The 19,140-nt window shown below is 39.4% G+C and overlaps 1 protein-coding gene across 1 annotated transcript in view; it reads right to left on the bottom strand.

The window, feature by feature from the left end:
- Positions 1-5,029: 5,029 nt before the first annotated feature.
- The window catches only part of LOC124277774 (CREB-binding protein-like), a 33,039-nt gene continuing 18,928 nt past the window's right edge, over positions 5,030-19,140 (bottom strand). Inside the window, exon 2 of the mRNA XM_046713507.1 lies at positions 5,030-10,777. Coding sequence (XP_046569463.1) covers positions 8,612-10,762 — 2,151 coding nt within the window. The 5' untranslated portion in view covers positions 10,763-10,777 and the 3' untranslated portion in view covers positions 5,030-8,611. The remainder of the gene's footprint in view (positions 10,778-19,140) is intronic.

Raw genomic sequence — 19,140 nt, 5'->3', positions numbered from 1 at the left:
TCCGTTATTTAACAAATTCAAATTACTTGTTTCTGTCAGGTCTCTATACAACTTATATATTCTCTCCTTCACGTGGTGAGTGTGTCTCATGCCCATCACAAGGCAATTACTATCTGACATATGGATTATATTATCATAGGATCAATACTGCACTAATTTGAATGCCTATGGGAGAAACAAGCCATGATCTGTTGAATGGTTAATTGCAAAAATAACTGCCAAACCCAAATAATTCTGAAAATGAACAGTCTGAATTCAAACAAATGCTTTAAAGTCCATTCTCGGTTGTTGGAGAAATTGACTGTGACTGAAAGAGGGTGTATCGTGGGGAAAAATTACCATTATTCATGGAAATATTGAAGGAATCTGGAGTCGGATACATACAGTTTTGTGCATATTGACATATAAACATTGAGGAGCACTTCATGTTCAGATCAAACATGAATTTGTCCAACTGACTGATGGACAGAGCTGATTTCTTAACACCTTGTAATGTAAATGAAACACACCATCAACAAGACTATGTCCCTTTCAACCGTAAGACCCAGAGACAGAGGTCTCTCACACACCACTGAACTAACAGACCACTACTGCCAAAGTATGCATTACAATCAAAGTACCCTTCATATGTTAGAAAAGTCTAGGCATTTCACAAAAATATACTTCTCTTTTAAAACTCTGATTTTATTCCTCATCAGTACACAGCAGCAACTGCTAATTGACAATCAACTCTGACCACTAATCATAGCCATGGCAGACGTTTCTAAATTCATTCAAGGGAGATAATACATGCACAGATCTCACAGTGAACCAATGTGTCAGCTCCATTTTATATCAAAGGTTTTCAAATAATCCCAAATCTCATCGTAAAAGTTGTCAATTCAGATTTGTTGAGCTACAACATAAAGATGGATCTGTATCCCTGGAAATAGAAGAGCTGAACATCAAAATATCTGCAATAAACTCAGCTTAAAAATGTCTTAACAATATATCATTAAAACTGCTGGAGTTTACGCTCCAAAACCATCTAAAACTATCACACAGTATTAACAGATTTGATATTGAACAGTTTTAATATGGGTTGCCTCACAACTAGACTAAATACTTGAGGTGAACATTGACTTATAATAAAACATTCTGAAGATGATAACACCCAACCAAGTATAGAACTAAATATCACACTCCATCTCCTATCTAACATGAACTATTCATTTCTTCCTTTAATACAGAAGGAACAGAAAGACAAATATGACATTCTCATTACTGTTTGATTGTTGTATTAGCTCATTTTTGATTACATATTAAATTTTCAAGTACCGGGACAGAACTCTAAATGAAACTGGAAAGGCATCTGCTTCGTGTGTAAATGGAGGCAGCTGTACCCTTTGTCAAACACCCGCAAAAACAGGCTACAAAACAACACTTCATTAATACGCCAGTACACAAATTGGTGTCTAAACATGTTTGAACTATCATCAACAAAGGGAATTTTTAATTCGTTGACTAAGTCATCAGGCCTCACTGGTCACATCTTGGTGACAATCAATATACTGATGTCACAATGCTGTATAAAGTACACAGCATTTGGAATTCAAAACAACTTTCCTAAAACAAGTCATTTCCTGTTCTTGACAAGACCGAATATTTTCAAATCAATTTCTGGAAGTAAAATCTTACCCATAATGCATCAGTTTCATCAGTCTATTGATTTTGAAAAAAAATACATATGCCAGACTGGTGGCGATGTTTTGTTTCACATTTTCAAACCAAATCAACAAATTTGGCTTGATGACTCCAGACATGTTAGTTGAGAAGCTGAAACATGTACTTGTTTTAACAGAAATGCAATCTGAGTACCCCAAATAACAGCCAATTCTACATGATGTACATCAGAAAATTCTCTGGAATAGAAGAAGGACCAGGCTTGCACTTGTCATGATCACAGAACTGACGAAAACCAAACACAGTGGTGGTCAGTTCGGTAACTACTAGGCAACCCACTGGAAGAGGCTTACAAACAGTTGGATAATAATGCAAATATTTCATAGCATAGTTCCATTGGATTAAAAAGCATAACACTTCATCTGAAGAATCTTTGGAGTTTCAGCATTATTAGATTCAAGTGGACTTGCTTAGCTTGAGATAAATATTAACAAGTTATCTACATAAATATTCTACCGATATTTCATGCAACAACACAAACAACGATCTCGGACACCAGTCTAACCCTCCCGAACAGATGCAGCATTAAGTTCATCAGTGTCTTAACCCCTTGCTAACTTTTCAAGGGCTTTCCTTCACTGACATAAACAATATTATTTTGTACAGACAATAATTCCCATAATTTGGAATAGTTTCCATAGAAACAGTACAGTAAAACCAACAAATTTGCCTGAGTATCATTTAGTTACAAATCTAAATAAGCTAATTTCTTATTGTCATCAATACATTAGGGTTTTGTATACACGACATTCCTCCATCTATTGTGGATACATAACACCTCATAGTCACTGGTTCAAATCAACCAATCCTGTAAACACCTGGTACCTACTACTGAGTGGTTTGAGGCAAACATTCTGTTGTTTGGTCATGTGCAAAAGGGAGCATCTGGAACCTGGTGCCAGTGAGCACACAACAGCCACATATGTAATCCTAACAAATCTATTCATCTTAACCAACTCTTCAATGTCATGTCGTGATTCTGACATGGCCACGTGAACACAGAAGTGGTAGGAAGGATCTACATCACTCTTTGTGTGAGTAATTAACTGTCGTGTTGTGCCAGAACTGTCAACACATCAGGCTTCGCTGGGGTATTTTCATTTTGACAAGCCTGGAGAGTGTTATGCAGCATTTCCTGTGATATCATATCCTAACTGATCAGAGTGACATGGAAGGTGAGGATGACATTTTTAGTCTGTCCTTCAGGAAAGAGGCCGAAAACATGGAATCATTTACCTACTTGGATAATGTGCCTGCTCAATTTGATAATCATTTTGTACTGAAACGGAATGTGATCCATGAATGAGCATGTTTTGGTGAGACAGAGAGCAAGTCAGAAAATTAGATAAAGCCTTTATACAAAATCAGTGTGGACTTACTGAGCATTAGCACTTTGGAGGCAAAAAGTGAGAGAGGGAGATGGGTTTTACGCCACTTTTAGCAATATTCCAGCAACATCACGGCAGGGGACACCAGAAATGGGCTTCACACATTGTACCCATGTGGGGAATCGAACCCGGGTCGTCGGCGTGACGAGCGATGTTTTAACCACTAGGCTACCCCACCGCCCCAGAGGCAAAAAGAATGAGTACATCATGACAGTATTGTCATCAGTATTGGGGGCCAATGCGTGTCCCGGAGATTAAAGATGATTCCTAATCTTGACTTAGTGATAGCTGTATGTCTGACACTGAAGCCAGAGATGATGAAAAGTCAGCTTTCAGTTTAAGGAGAAATGGCTATCTAGATAAGTAAAAGAATCATGGTCCAAGGGTAGACAATGTAAAATGTAATTCCAGACATGCCACATGCCCCAGGGAAAGGGTATAAGAATGAGTCTGTGTGCAGGAAGTGTGGAAGACAACACAAGTGCAGTGGTTAAATATGTCCAGCCACAAATATTGTCTCATACACACCTGAATGGGAACTTTTATTGCGATGTGTCTTGGCAAACACATCATTGAAGTCATTGAGGACAATCACCATGAGCAAGAGGACGACAAATTCTTTGTAGGCACCATCACTTGATGGAAATAAAAATCCATGGGAATAAATCGTGTTTGTGGCAACCAGGTGACATTAAGTTAGATTCAGCAGCTGATACTGTTATGTTAGACTGACTGAGGTTGGTTTTACGCCGCTTTTAGCAATATTACAGCAACATCACAGCGGGGGACACCAGAAATGGGCTTCACACATTGTACCCATGTGGGGATTCAAACCCGGGTCTTCGGCGTGACGAGCCAACGCTTTAACCACTAGGCTACCCCACCGCCCCTGTTATGTTAGAAAAGGTGTTTACCAGCTGGATGTTTAGAAGATGCTCCATGATGAACAGGAGTGGTTGGGTTCATTCCAGCTTCAGTGAATCATCCTTATCAGGAACAGTTTCATTTCATTTTCAATAAAACAAAGACAGCTGACAGCACCACACTGCATAGTGGCTGTGTTATCACAACTGATAGATGACCTCTGTGTATACAGCCCCTTACTGACAATGATGATCTGATTAGGGAGGTGGGGATCAATTATTATTTGGAGCGAACAATTAAATCAATATGATGACAGCTGGCACAGCCAGTAGCGATAACATGAGCAAGATACTGTTGATGCACAAACCAGACAGGTGATAGAGCATAGGGCTCAACGTATTCATCATTAGACTGGTCCTACAACAAAAATAAGATACCAAGGACATTTGCTACCCTAGACCACTGGGATAGCACAAAAATTATCTGTGTCAGTATGTGTCAACTTTCTATGGATTATGACAAACCCTTCCTCAGATAAGGACAAACAAGTATCAAGAATACAAGTATCTGTATCGAAACTTCACATCACCTGAATAAAGAAGTTGTTCATCCATAAAAACTGTCCTTATCTGATTCTCCAACTTCTAAAAATGCCACTCAAAGACGTTACCCTTCCTCATGGAGTTAGACTCAGCTGTTCAAGATCAACCACCTTAAAAGATCTACGGATCACAATAGCACTAACACAAGACAGATGCTGTATAATGTCAACATTTGTAGATAAACAATTCAATTTATCATAAATTACAATAGAATCTGGCCTAGAAATATGCACAAAATGCGAAAACCATCACCAGTTTCAAAATATTATGGGTTTTTTCAAAGCTTTCATTTCCTACATCTAAGGTATATACTCATTTTCCAATATTGTGTGTCACACGATGAATATTATGGTATTCCTGCCTCTGGAAGACTAGTTAATGAAAATGCAATGCCACAAATTCATTTCTTATATCTATTTAAAAGACGTTAAAGAACACCCAATTCTTTGATAACGCTACAGAAAATCTGTAAAATGGAAAATAAAAACCTTGTGCACCTTGAGCTTTTCAGTGATAGTATACCAATATCCAATCAGTGAAATATATCTTGGAAATAATAATGAAAGAATATACATTGTTGTCTGACAACTGAACTCAAGAGTCCAGTTCTGAACTGTCAATACTATTACCCTACGACTAGATAAAGAGCAGTTCGAAAGATACAAACAATAAGTCCTCCAGTTCTGGATTAACTGGAAATAGTTCATCTGACAGTAATGAGTGAGTGAATTTAGTTTTACCGCGCACTCAGCAATGTTCCAGCTATATGGTGGCGGTCTGTAAATAATTTAGTCTGGACCAGACAATCCAGTGATCAACAGCAGACAGTAATGAACCTTTCAAGGGTTCACAGTTGAAATCATTCAACAACAGCTGAAATCACCGTCTATTTACTGGGCTGAGAGTGGCAGCTTCAGTAATGTCATCTTTGTGTACACATGATCTCTACCACACCACCAGCACTATTATAATGTCAAGTTTCATTCCCATTATCAAATTTGTTCTCAGGATGTCAACATTACAACAATAATTTTTTTATGGGACAGAATCTAGGCAATACTCCAACTCCAGGAATTATGGTTTACTGAACTTTGAACTGCTCCCTAATATTTCTGTTTTTATTTATATATAATACAACTTGAACTCTATAAGCACAAAACATTCACCTTACCATCGAAATGATCCAATGTAAATCAGCACTCCACATGTCTTGTACACGCTGCATTGCTCCATCACCTGACATAACGACACTCCTTACAGTGGCGGTATTACTGTTAACTAGTGTTTGGAATTGGTTTAAATCTCACAATTGATGATTGGTTCATAACATCCGATCACTCATCGAAAATAATTGGTTAGCGTCATTTATCAAATTTTCCTCGTTATGTTTGGATATGCACAAAAAATAACCATTAGTTCTGTCTGTGTTTTTGCAAATTGCACAAAATGCATTTTGCAAATCTGACATATTTAAAGGATGACTAGTATGTGAGGAACATAAATTACCTGGAGTCTTTAAGATAAATTCAATCATGACTTGGAATGATCTTGTTCAAAAATTGTTTGTGTTTGATTATGAGAAAACATGATCGATTGCTTGGTCGTTTAGTCATTGCGACCAATCTTCGATTATTTCAATCAATCGGACCACCATTACTGTTAACCAATGAATCCAGACTTGGACTCAGTCATGGAAGCAAGTGAGGACTTATGAGTACCAACATTTCATCAAGCATCAGCAATATTTCTCGTAAAACATGTACAGTTTGCTTAATTATCACCCAGCTGCAGGGTTCGACAAATATTCATACAGATGACGAAGCTTATTTGACTTCCGTGACTTTAAACATCCTCAGCTGACGAAAACTGGAGAAACATCATTACCACACTGCAGATCAGCCGAACACCAAGGTGACGGGCAAAGGAAGTGTATACAAAGCCTGTCCAGAACTGACAATGGATTATTATCATATTTATGTAAGCAAGAAGCAGCTTTCAAACATTCCAGCTGCAAAATGACTTAAGGCAGGTGCTACAGAGAAAGGGGTAACAATATCTACAGCACTACCTGTCACAGGTCTGAACACACTAAGTGCCAGAACACAGCAGTCATCCAAGAGCCCACATGACTACCCAACCTGTGGTTTATGTGATATATTCTTTAATGGCAACAACAATTAAACTCCATGGTTACACAACACATCTCAAATGTTAACATCTCTTCTTGGACACACTCCTTTGGACTTTCATACATTCAAGTAAACATATAGCTTCAGGCAACTTTAAGTGTAAACATAATCAGATCATTTTATCAATCTATTCTTGGAAGGGTAAAACAGTGCCCAATCAGGCATTCTATACCCAACTCCTGACCCCTACAGTGGATACCAGGAAGGGTCAGATACTAGGGTTCAGGTAAATAGGGAGTATATTTGGACTTGTAACTTGCTGTTTTGTTCATTTAACTTTGAAGAGCACTACTCCATTAATCCACTGTAACCAATAAAGTCTGGAAACTGTTCCCATCATTTGAGACCCCGTAAAGAAGACAATACATGAATGTCACCTTCTTCATAACATTCCTAACAGCAGAGAAGCTGACATTATATATCCTCTCGCTGCTTTCAGAACCCTCTGCCCAAAACAAAACGGATGAGGAATGACAATAGAAACATATTCCAGTTTAAAGCTTATGAACCTGTATAATCTATCTGGAGAACACACACATTTGCTGTTTGGCTTTGATTTGAATAGTACAAAAGGATACAATCCACCAATTTGTTGCTTCATTGTTCTGACAAATCCTGCACACGGTCATATTGCAACACTAAGTGTTGGCGCCAATCTACAAAGCAATATTTCACATGGGCTTGGCACCAATATGGCTTTGGGGGACAGGGTCCAGGAAATCTTAACTAGATACCGCGGGGATCGGCTTATGTACGAAACATACCATTTTGACATTGATTCTAAGGGTCATATAGGGGGTCGGCTTATCTATGGGGGTCAGCTTATCTACGGTAATATACGGTACTGCAAATATTACTGAATGATTAGAAAGAGAAATGTTTCAAAAGAGTTCAATTAAATGTTCTCAATACCACTTTTTGAATTTCCACTGCACCTGTTACAATACCATTTGGAAAGTAAATGTAAACGTGTTATAACACACCATTGGGACCATAAGGACACAGTTCTCATGTTATAAACATAGAAATAGTTCTACTGTTTCTGTGAAGTAAGCATTGAACAAAAGACAATTCACAATCAAGCCATAAAACCAGCTACATGGTGATCGTGTGATTGGTGTGATTGTACAACAAAAGACCTCTTCGACTGCTGTGGAAAAATAGATATTCATGTTCTACTTTGACATTTCACAACATCTAATGGTAGACATGGAGCTAGACCACTCTCCCACCTATTTACAACCATGTAATATAGTTATGGGCACATACAGATGAAAATATACAATCTCTGTAACGAAAGAAAAATGACCCATGCACGTTCATAGGCTGTTCTACATACACAAAATAAGGACTTGTATATATTTTACATATACACCACCCTTTGTTTATCAAATTAAGGTAATTGACAGGTTATGGCTTTAAGGCCTTATTTTTATATCTGGATGTATGGTCTGTTTGTTTTTCACAGTCTTTGCTCTATATGCTTCACATAACAGGGTTTCAAAAGACATTATGGTGATGTATGTTAGAACAAATCAGGAGATCTGTTTGGAAGGTGACACATGATTATCCATATTCGTGATACGAACACAGTTCATGAATGGTTTCATGAAAGGTCATCTTAGCACTGGTGGAAATACCTTAACTCACAATGTAATATCAAAACAGACAAATAATGATACTCATATTCTGAAAACATCTCTACACAAATAAGGCATAAGCTTGTCTGTAAAAAAAACAGTGCCTCCACAAGTGTATGATGAATATAATAAAACTACGCACAACAGTCACCTGGCCTTGTGACAGACACAGATATGTCATGATCAGTCCAATGTTTTCATTGACATTAGTTAATGGTGATTGTTTCTGGAAACATTGATGATGATGGTGGTGATTGGTTTGATATGAACTGAAGGAGTTCTTCAGGATTATCAGACTGTTTGACCAACTGCTCTTCCAGTAGAGTTTCCTCGATCTGAACCTTGTGCCCCGGCAGTTCCAGCTGCATGATGCCTTCATCACCCAAGTCTTGCTTCAAACACACAGTGCCAGTAACTGTCTGTTTTCTGCATGTCGTCAGCTTTGACGTCTGCTTACAACCACCATCAGAATTCTCATCTGCACGGATCTTCTCAACACTGGTTTTGGATGAAATTTTAGCATCTATTGATGATGAAGAGTTTGGGCAATGATCTTTGTTGGGTGATCTTGGTAAACTATCTGGGGACAAGTTTGGAGATTCTATCTCAATTTCTAAATTATTTACACCATCTGATCTGATAAATGCCTGCATTTTTAAATCATCAATGGTAATTGTTACGTTGCATTGGTCCTCTCGTGAGATGTTGTTTATTTGTTCCAAAAGGTCATCATCAACACGAGATTTTGGTAGAGGTACTTTGGAATTCAGCTGTTCCTTGTCTGAAACAATAACAGAATCAACAGAACTACGTCCACTTTCTTCAGCATACTTTTCACGCATCAGTTCTGCATCATTCTTCTTGGTGAGTCGGAAAATATCAAACTTCTTACAATCTTCTTCCTCATCTTCTGCCTTTTTTAAATACTGGTCCCGAAATTGTGACATTTGGCTTGCATGCTCTGAAAACACTGACGATGGTGGTGGCAAACGAGCATGGTAAATGAATGGTTCATTAGGTGGTCTGAATGGAGGGTAGAGGCCCCCTGGATATATTGCAGGGTGGTGAGAGCCAAATCCACCTGCAGAGAAGGTACTTTGAGAGGGAGGATGATACTGACCCAATGGGATACTGGCCAGACTGGTAGCAACAGGAGGAGGGGGAGGGGGGTAGAAAGGTGGAGTCATGAGTGTCCCTGAAGGATTCGAAGAATTTAAGGAATGAGGTCTTAAGTTGGAGTTGTATGCAAGATGTGGATGGAACGCTGGCTGTGTGGGCACACTGTAGCGACATGCCTGTGGTAAACTCATCTGGCTTGATGACACAGGTGGAATATTGCCTGGAGGAAACCCATATGGAGTTGGTAATCCATGTGGAGGTATCATATGTCGGGGATGGCCATACTGCACAGCTCCATAGTGCTCAGGACCAAGATGTCTCAACTGTTCTAATGCTCGAGGTCCAAGTTGATCAAATGTTCGAGGTCCAATTTGATCCTTAGGCAACTGTGGTATCTGACTGTTTTGAAAATGTTGTAAGTGATTAATGCGTGCTTGGTAATGCCCTGATGGCATTTGTCTCAACAGCTCCGACTGTGCAGGTGGCACTTGACTAGCTGGAGGAGAGCGCACAGCCTCTGCTGACATGGGCCTGACATCACCCTGGAGTGACCTTGGTCGTTCTACAGAATGAGACCGCATTGATTCCTGTGAAAATGGCCTGACATTGTCAGGTGTCATATGTCTGACATCTGCTTGGAATCCTCGAAGAGGGTCTAAGTGTTGCTGCCGTGATGAATCAGGAAGTGAAGACTGTGAATTTGGTCCTGGTGGACTTGCTCCTGGAGGGCTTGGCCCATGAGAGCCTGGAACAAAAGTTGGACTACTTTGAGGCAGACGACAAGAGTTTATTTCATTGGGGGACTGAATTGGACCCTGATTTGGTGACACACACATGACAGGTGGGGACGTGGGATGTACTGAGGGTGCACCTGGAATTGCTGGTCTGGGAAGGCCATTATTTCCATTCAAACTGTCCGAGCGGATCCTTGGCATTTTCTTCCTCAAATATAAACACTTTCGATAAATGCATGACTGTTTTAAAACGTCCCTCCTCATGCAGAAGTGACACTTGTCACAGTTCTCCTTGACCTGGCATGGTCCACACTGCCCACATTTGCGTCTCCGCTTCAGCCGGAGCTTCCCACCACCATCCTGATATTCATGGTACTCCGAGAAGTCCCCACTTTCATTGGGACTTAGCAGCTCCTCGTCACCATACTCCGAGTTATCTAGCTGAACCACAAACTGCTCATGCTCTGTCTCTATTTTAATGGGTAGCTGGTTGTAGTCAGCCATTGCTTGTCTTCAGACCTGAAATAGAAAACATTTTGAATTAATCAGTGTTCTAATGATATATCTTCATCAATGATTTTATCCTGAATCAATATGTAAATGACTGTTCAAAATAGTTAAACAGAATGTCCATCCTTGAAGTCATCATTGTGCAATATGTAAAACATACTCATGAAATGAATAAGGCAACTCTTGAAAGTACATGTGTTCCTTTATTTAATTCCAGAATTTCACTCACAGTGCAATACATACCTTGTGAAGAAACCTGGAAAAGAATAAAGGAATACTTGTACTTTCATGTGTTCCCTCTTTTTTGTTTCCATGAGTATATGTAGGTGTAAGTGAGTTTTACGCAGCACTCAGCAATATTCCAGCTATATGGCTGCAGTCGAGTCTGGGCCTGACAATCCAGTGATCAACAGCATGAACATCGATCTACGCAACTGGGATACGATGACATGAGTCAACCAAGTCAGCATGCCTGACCACCCGATCCCATTAGTCGCCTCTTACGACGAGCATGGGTTACTGAAGATCAATTCTAACCCGGATGTTCACGAGTAGGTGTAAGTAGACCATAGGAATTCCTATAAAGCAAGTACACTACAACACCAGGCATGCCATTAAAAGATTGATATAACGTGTACACCTTCCTGTTCACCAATGTCCAACATGTTTAATAGGCACCACCCAGCCTGTGACAGAGTGAGTAAAAAGGTTTTTCACACACACGAAGGTATAAAACCAATGTGAGAAAACTGGTATCAAACATATACGTGTGAGATCCATTTCCAAGCCCATGATTGGCTACTCCATGCTGATGACCTACAGTCAGATAATGACGGACCTCTTTCCTGATTATAATTCATTGAACAGTTACTTGTGTTTCAATCGAGCACTAACCTAGCTACATACTCCTTAAATCCAGTGTTCACGAATGGTGTTTCAAAGTAACAGGACATTGGGTCCTGTAAGTTTCAGATGTCTGTCTGACCCATTGAAAATTCAAAGGACCCATAGAATAAAATTAAACACACATTTCAGATTTAACATTTCTCATAATTGGCATTGAAATTATTTATTAACAGCAAACAAGTGTCACATGTCACATATAGCCACTTCAGTCAAAGTCATTATGAAACATACAGTCAGACACTGGGGCCGGTGGGTTGTAGACTTCTATCAGACAGTTGGCGAATCTGACGGATTTGTCAGAGGGTCAGATGCTATTCGTGAACACTGTAAATCTCCCCCCAAAATAACTATATGAATATCACAAGGAGAACTTATAATGTGCATACTTTTTCTCATAATGGTGAGGTGAGGTGAGGTGAGGTGAGGTGAAATTGGGTTTAACGTCGTGCTTGAGAATATTTCGCTCATATGACGACGTGCATGCGTGTGTATGTGTATATGCGGCTGCTTGTACTAGCCCAGACTTAAGCTGGTTTTATAGTGCTAGCTCACTGAGATACCATGCCGCAGTGAAGCATGAATACCCACCCCACTCAGACACAGTATACTGACTCCGAGCCGACCAGTCCTGGTTGTACCCAATAATGCCGAGCACCAGGCAGGGACCAACAAGTACCATATTTTAACGTCTTTTGGTATGACGCTGTCGGGGATCGAACCCGCGACCTTCTGCTCTCCGGGCGGACGCTCTAACCACTACACCACGGAGGTCTCATAATGGTAATAACATCATAAATATAAATGTCTATAAATTTATGCCCGGCATAAGACTTTGATCTTGGCTGATAGCAGCCTTTCCAGACTTTGACAGTCAGCCATTGAGTCATTGGGTCTGACCTAGTTAGCATGTCAGGGAGAGCCATTCTGTATACGGCATCAGTATCTCATTCTTGATTATAATGTACACATACTTCATTGAGGTAGAAAATAAATAAAACCTTTTTATCCTGTGGAGCCATGAAATCAACAGGCACAGCACGTATAGGTTCACTGCTGTGCAGTGTGCAAATACTGCATTATACACATAATACTGCATTCATACAGATTTTTCTTCTGCATGTTCTGTCAAACAATGTCTTGAATAATGACATTTACATGACACAGAGATTCTGGCACTTGCATAAACTTGTCATTCCAAATATGACACTTACATGGAAAATTCACCTTCAACTGATAAACCCTCTATATGAAAGCCTCCTACTCACAAGCAGTTATTCTTAGCCGAGGGATGACATAAATGAATGCTCCTCCTGGCCAGTCACCCATGTGACTTACTTCATGCTATGTTCATCCATGGTTAATGTCAAGTTTCAACCATAAATATCACCTTTCAGGAGCAGGTGAACACTGGTGCAGATACAGCCAGCCAGGTATTTATTCACCATCTATACACAGTTTGAATACACAGTGTTCCTTCATCTACCGTTCACAGGGATTTACCTTGAGTCCTGTATTTGAGGGTCCCTGGGACTCATACTCTAATTTTCAGGGGTCCTGGACAACAAAATGGGGGTCCCAGACACTTAGATATTAATATTATTATTAATACTGTTATTGTATTGTGTATCAAGATCATCACATTAATTGTTACAGTAATCAAATTGCAAATAATACCATAACAACCCAGCTAGTAGCAAACTCAGTGATAACTTATTGTTACTTGATTGGAATTTTTACAATAAGTATTTGGACATTTTCTGCATCCCTGTGGATGCGTTAATAAATTTCGCGTCAATTTTAATGGGTATAGGACGCAGGAATTTGTGTCCCATAAATCCCTGTATTTACACATAGGGCCCATATGGGGTGTAGTGGTGAGCTGTACATCTTTTAGTAAGGGAATGAAGGTCGGTGTGTTATGTCTTTGTAAAGTTAAATGAGTTACTCCGTGTAAAATCCTTGAGCTGACTCTACCACAGCCTGGCCTGGGAATGAGTAGGTACGACGACTCATGTAGTCGGCACACTCCAGGGCTGATTTGATGAACTGGAAGTAACTTGCACCTGGTGCATGCTGACTGAGAAAATTAGCTGCACCAGACGAAACCAGGATGCACCCTAGTGCTATCAATTTATCAAAGTTGAAATAAGATGCATGAACTAGTGAGTGAGTGAGTATGGATTTACGCCGCTTTTAGCAATAATTCGAGCAATATCTTGACGGGAGACACCAGAAATGGGCTTCTCACATTGTACCCATGTGGGAATCGAACCCTGGTCTTCAATGTCTTAGTGTATGAAATATGCAAAAATAGTAAGAAAGAAATTGCTTATTGAAAAACATTCAAGGGAAGTCTTGAAAGTCTATGAAGAAAATCCAGTGAACTGTTCATGAGATATCTCGCTGAAAATCTTAACATGCAGTCTAACATGCTGAAATCTTCAAAGTGTTGCCGTGACCTTGAAAATTACGTGAGGTCACCAAAATCGACTGGACCTTGCACCTTCCCCAGATGAAGCTTGGTGTCAAATATGAAGAAAGTCCAGTTTATGGTTCTTGAGATATCTCGCTGACAAGCTTAACATACAGCTTAACATGCTGAAATCCCCAAAGTGTCGCCATGACCTTGAAAATTGAGTGATGGTCACCAAAATTGACTGGGCTCTATGCCTTCCCTAGATAAAGCTTGGTGTTGAATATGAAGAAAATCCAGGGAACGGTTCTTGAGATATCTCGCTGACAAGGGTAAAATGTTAAAGTCCCCTTGTGACCTTGAAATGAAGGTCAAGGTCACAATACCTGACTGAGACCTTTGTTTTACTGTGATGAAACTAGGTACCAAATAGGAAAAGAATCCAGTCAACGGTTCTTAAGATATTCCAATTCGTACGTACATACGGACGGAGCCTAATACTAAATCCCCCGCTTCGAGCTAAACGCGCAGCAGGTGATAATTATCAGGTTTTTCAATAGATGGTTACACTAGTACATGGATTACATGGTTAAATCATTGCACCTATGTCGGGAATCGAACCAAGGTCTTAGACATAATGGACAAATGCTTTAACCACAATGCTACCCCACCACCCCTTGTAACTGAGAGGCCGCCGTGATGTTGCTGGAATATTGCTAAAAGCGGCGTAAAACCAAACTCAGTCAGTCAGTTGTAACTGAGAGGCAAAGAAGAGTGAATGACTATTGTTTTACACCACTTTTAGCAATATTCAAGCAATATCATGGCAGGGAACACATTGTGCCCAAGTGGAGAATCTAACCCAGGTTTTCAGAATGACGAGAGAACGCTTTAACCACTAGGCTACTCCAACGCCCAAAGAAGCAAAGAAGCTGTATGTATAGAGAGAATAGATGAGGAACACTGTGTATACACGCTCATGAAGTACTGACAATGTATGTATTGAGCAAGTAGGGTTCGAACTCGTACGAAAATATCAACAAAATAAGTGTTCAAGTGTTTAATGACAAGTGAACACTTTAACCACTAAGCTACTCCACCTACCACAACATAAAGACACTAAGACAGAATTTGGAACCAAATGTACAACTAAAATCCAAATGTAATATAATATTATTTAGCACAGAAAAATGTACAGATACGCGTGCTCTACATTGAAAACACAGAATGTTTATCTCCAGTCTACAATAACAAACTTCCCTGCGAACCCTTTTGAGTTAGCGACGGTAATCAGGATAAAGACTGAAGCCACAAAGGTTGAGTTTGATGTTTTAAGTCATCAATCTGAATTAATGTAAGAGATGTTATACAAGGTCCATGAAGCAATGTTTTTCACCTTGTAATATGTCGACCATATACATCACAGACATTGAGTGTGTGTCAGAGACATTTTGTTTGCCAGCATCACAGATTCACAGGGGTCCCCAACAACAGTCCAGGTTCTATGTGAACCCTTCACCTTGAAATCATAGTCTCTCTCTCAATACATTGTTTTCTGCCACACATATTCGGAGAACACTGTAGTAACAGCATAACAGCACTGTATAACCTGAATCTGTCCATATAATTCTATTCTACAACGATTAAGAAGTATTTTTTTATAAATATTACCTTCTCCACACATGATGCATGCACCAACTACGGTTATTCCAATGACAGGTGGTAAGAGAAAATTCATTCAGACCAATCAGAATCAAGTAATTACCAAAGCCAAGGTAGAATTATTCCTTTCTTTCTGTAAAAGTCTCTTACTCACAAGGAACAATCCTCGGTCTGGGTCACATCTGATTCACTCCTATATTGATTGATGCCTACAATGACAGCACGGTACTCCAGCCATCCATTCAATGTCCTCAAGGTCTACTGCGTGTAGACAAACATTGTCTGAAACCATTTCATTGAAAACTGGCTAGCTTCTGAAGAGTTTCATAGTATCAAAGACTAATCGGGGTACCGTATATTGCCCACATCTTGGATATACTGTATATCACAGGGCAGGTCATATTCATGGGATTTATTTATCCCACTCCATGAAGTGCCCCACTATACCTCCTGCAGGGTCCCAGAGTGATGGTTTCATATTATGTACATATGGTTACATCACAGTCTATATTTTTAATGTGTAATACAGGGGTTCAAATTTTTTTTAAAAAGCCACTTGCCAAAGGGCAAGTGACTTTAAGAAAGTAACTTGTCCTGACCAATTTTCCACTTGCCCTGATTTTATGAAATAATGATGATGATGTAATTATGAAAGAAGAAATCAACATGGTATTTGATGTTAATGTTTATTGGACTATTTATTGAAGAGTGATAAATAGCAAAGAAAGATAACTCTACTTTATTATCATTGCGAAATGTTATAGCTACATTTTGAGCAGATATGAAATTAAATCCAAGTTTATTTGTGGTTTGAAACCATAAGTGGAAATTATCTAGTACCCCACGGACAAGTAAGATACCATTATTTGATTGCCCGAAAAGAAAACTGACTTGTCCCAGGCGTCGGGCGATGGGATTTTTGAACTCCTGGTAATATACATGTTGTTTACAGAAAATACAAGTGTGTAGAAAGGGGTGCATATCATACACATATATCAGGCCTACCAAAGAAAGCTTTCCCACTGTGCAGAAATACGCAGAAAAGCCCACATTAATCGTGGAAATAGCAACATAAACATAATACCTTGCTACTGAAACAGTAAAAACAGCAACTTTAAATCGCTAACATAACATCATAAAACGAGGAGCCCGGAACTTCGATTTTGTGCATGCACACATGGAAGAGGAAGTCTTGACCGCATGTTGACATTTCCAGCTTGGACAAAAGTTACATTCCTTTTAAGTATTTCTGTTGTGTTATTTGGCATTTATCATCATGATACTTGTGTGCACACTAGTTCAGTTTACTTTCCATTCTTATGAAACGATTGACAGCAATTATTTCGACATATTTAATACGTTTTCTTCGCAAGGTATTCACGGTTGCTGGGAAATTGGAAAGAAGCCCGGATCATAATGCGCATGCGCAGTAGAGGTCAAAGTTCGCTGATATAAAAATGTTGCAGTTTCATAGTTTTTCGTTGCCGTTTTTACTGTTTTTTAGTAGTGAGGTACTGTGTTTATGTTGCTATTTCCTCGATTAAAGTGCTTTTCTGCATTTTTCTGCACAGTGGGAAAGTTTTCTTTGTTAGACCTGTATATGGAGTTATGAATAGTTTTCAAAAGCTCCCTCCTTTGTCAGTTGTCCGAACACCCCACATAAAGTTTCGATAATCATGGATAACTCTGTAGAACCGGTACCAGGACTCTTAGTCTTATTAGATAATATGGTATATCAAACTAAAGTGACTTTGAAAATTAACTCACTCACAAATATATAACCGTTTAAACCAAATTAAAAATATAGAAATAGATTTTAACAAAGAATAAAAAATGAAAATGAAAATAATCCACCACGGGAGTTAAAATTGGTTCTCGGTGCATATTGTGCTGCACAATTTTGAAGATCGGGCTGTTGCCCAGTCTATTCACATTTTCTATTCACGCTTCCTATTCACATTACAGAGCTTTCCTGTCTGGAATTTCATTTGAATACCATGTCCATAAACTTACGCTAAGAATTATTAACAACATGAAGAAGCCGTCAGCTGCCTACTAACAGGATTTAACACTCATGTGTCATTTGTACGCCTTAAAAAATTGAAAAGTGCGAAGTCGCCATGTTTACTTTCTCCTTAAATAGCGTTTGTCAAACAAAGAGCTGACAAGGGTCTGTCCATGGGCTGCAGGAGCTGAAGACAAGGACAAGTTATTGGGTTAATAGCTGTTCTGAAGATATGCCCAGATATAAGCCCAGCACATGAGCCTTGACGACGTAAATTAAATTACTCTTTTTATATAAAGCCAACCTTACAAAAATCAATAAACACTATATGTGTTCACCAAAAAGCACTGGGAAGGCTTTCCTTAGATAACCTTGTGGGGAATATAGATTTTTAAACAACGAGGCAATTCAGATGATAGCTTGACATATATTATTGCCTGTTTGCAAATAATTCATTCTTCTTTCTTGATAAGACAGCATTACAGACATTAGTTTAGAGCTTTCACATATATTCATTTAGGAAATCATTTTAAATACACCCTCCTAAGAAAGACTATATATCTGCCACTCAGAAACAAAAGAAAAATAGTACATCTAGAAGTTATTAACAAAACTCTCCATTGGACTAGGATAATTACATCAGATGAACTTATTTCAATATCAACATCAAGATATTAAATTCAAAGATAAAGCCAAGCATTCAGAAAGAGTGTTTTAAAAACAGCAACATATCAGGTTAGTAAATTACAATCGACAAAATCGACACCTAAAGGTTAAGTAATGTCATGACTATTTATGCCTGGTTCATATTTGGCCTGCGATGGGTCTATGGCTCCCATAAACTGCCCGTAGCTCCATTTCCTTAGTACGCTTATTGCACGATCCTATAGGTGCCATAGCCTCTATGATTTTGTCAAACAGTATAGTTTGACAAATTTGAAAAAAATCTTAATCCCATAGCCTGTCAGTGGCATCGCACAGGCACCTCACAGTGATTGTGAGGTAAGCACGATCGAAGGATCGTGGGATATCCGCATGGATCCTGCACGAACACCACGCGGTCTCCGTGCGGTGCCCGTGAAATCACACGGACACTGTGCGGTCATTGCGTTTAGGTCCCATCTTGAGTTATACAAAAATGTGAGTTTGCACACAGTGCTCTTCCATATACTGGGGACTCTAGGCCTAAAAAACACCTACTGCACGATTACCATTCAATCTCTGCAAGGACACCGCACAGGCTCCGAACAATATCTGTAGGAGACAGTAGCTGGGGAGACTGCACGATCTCCATAAGATCTCCTTACAATTTCTGTGCAGCCTCCATGCAGGTTTGCCTCCGCCTGTCCCCAAGAAAACTGCACGATGCCCGTAGACAATGTGAAC

This window comes from Haliotis rubra, unplaced genomic scaffold (genome assembly GCF_003918875.1).
Source record: "Haliotis rubra isolate DU_JTF1 unplaced genomic scaffold, ASM391887v1 Scf227, whole genome shotgun sequence".
Lineage (NCBI taxonomy): Eukaryota > Metazoa > Mollusca > Gastropoda > Lepetellida > Haliotidae > Haliotis > Haliotis rubra.
This window is presented reverse-complemented; position numbering and strand designations above follow the sequence as displayed.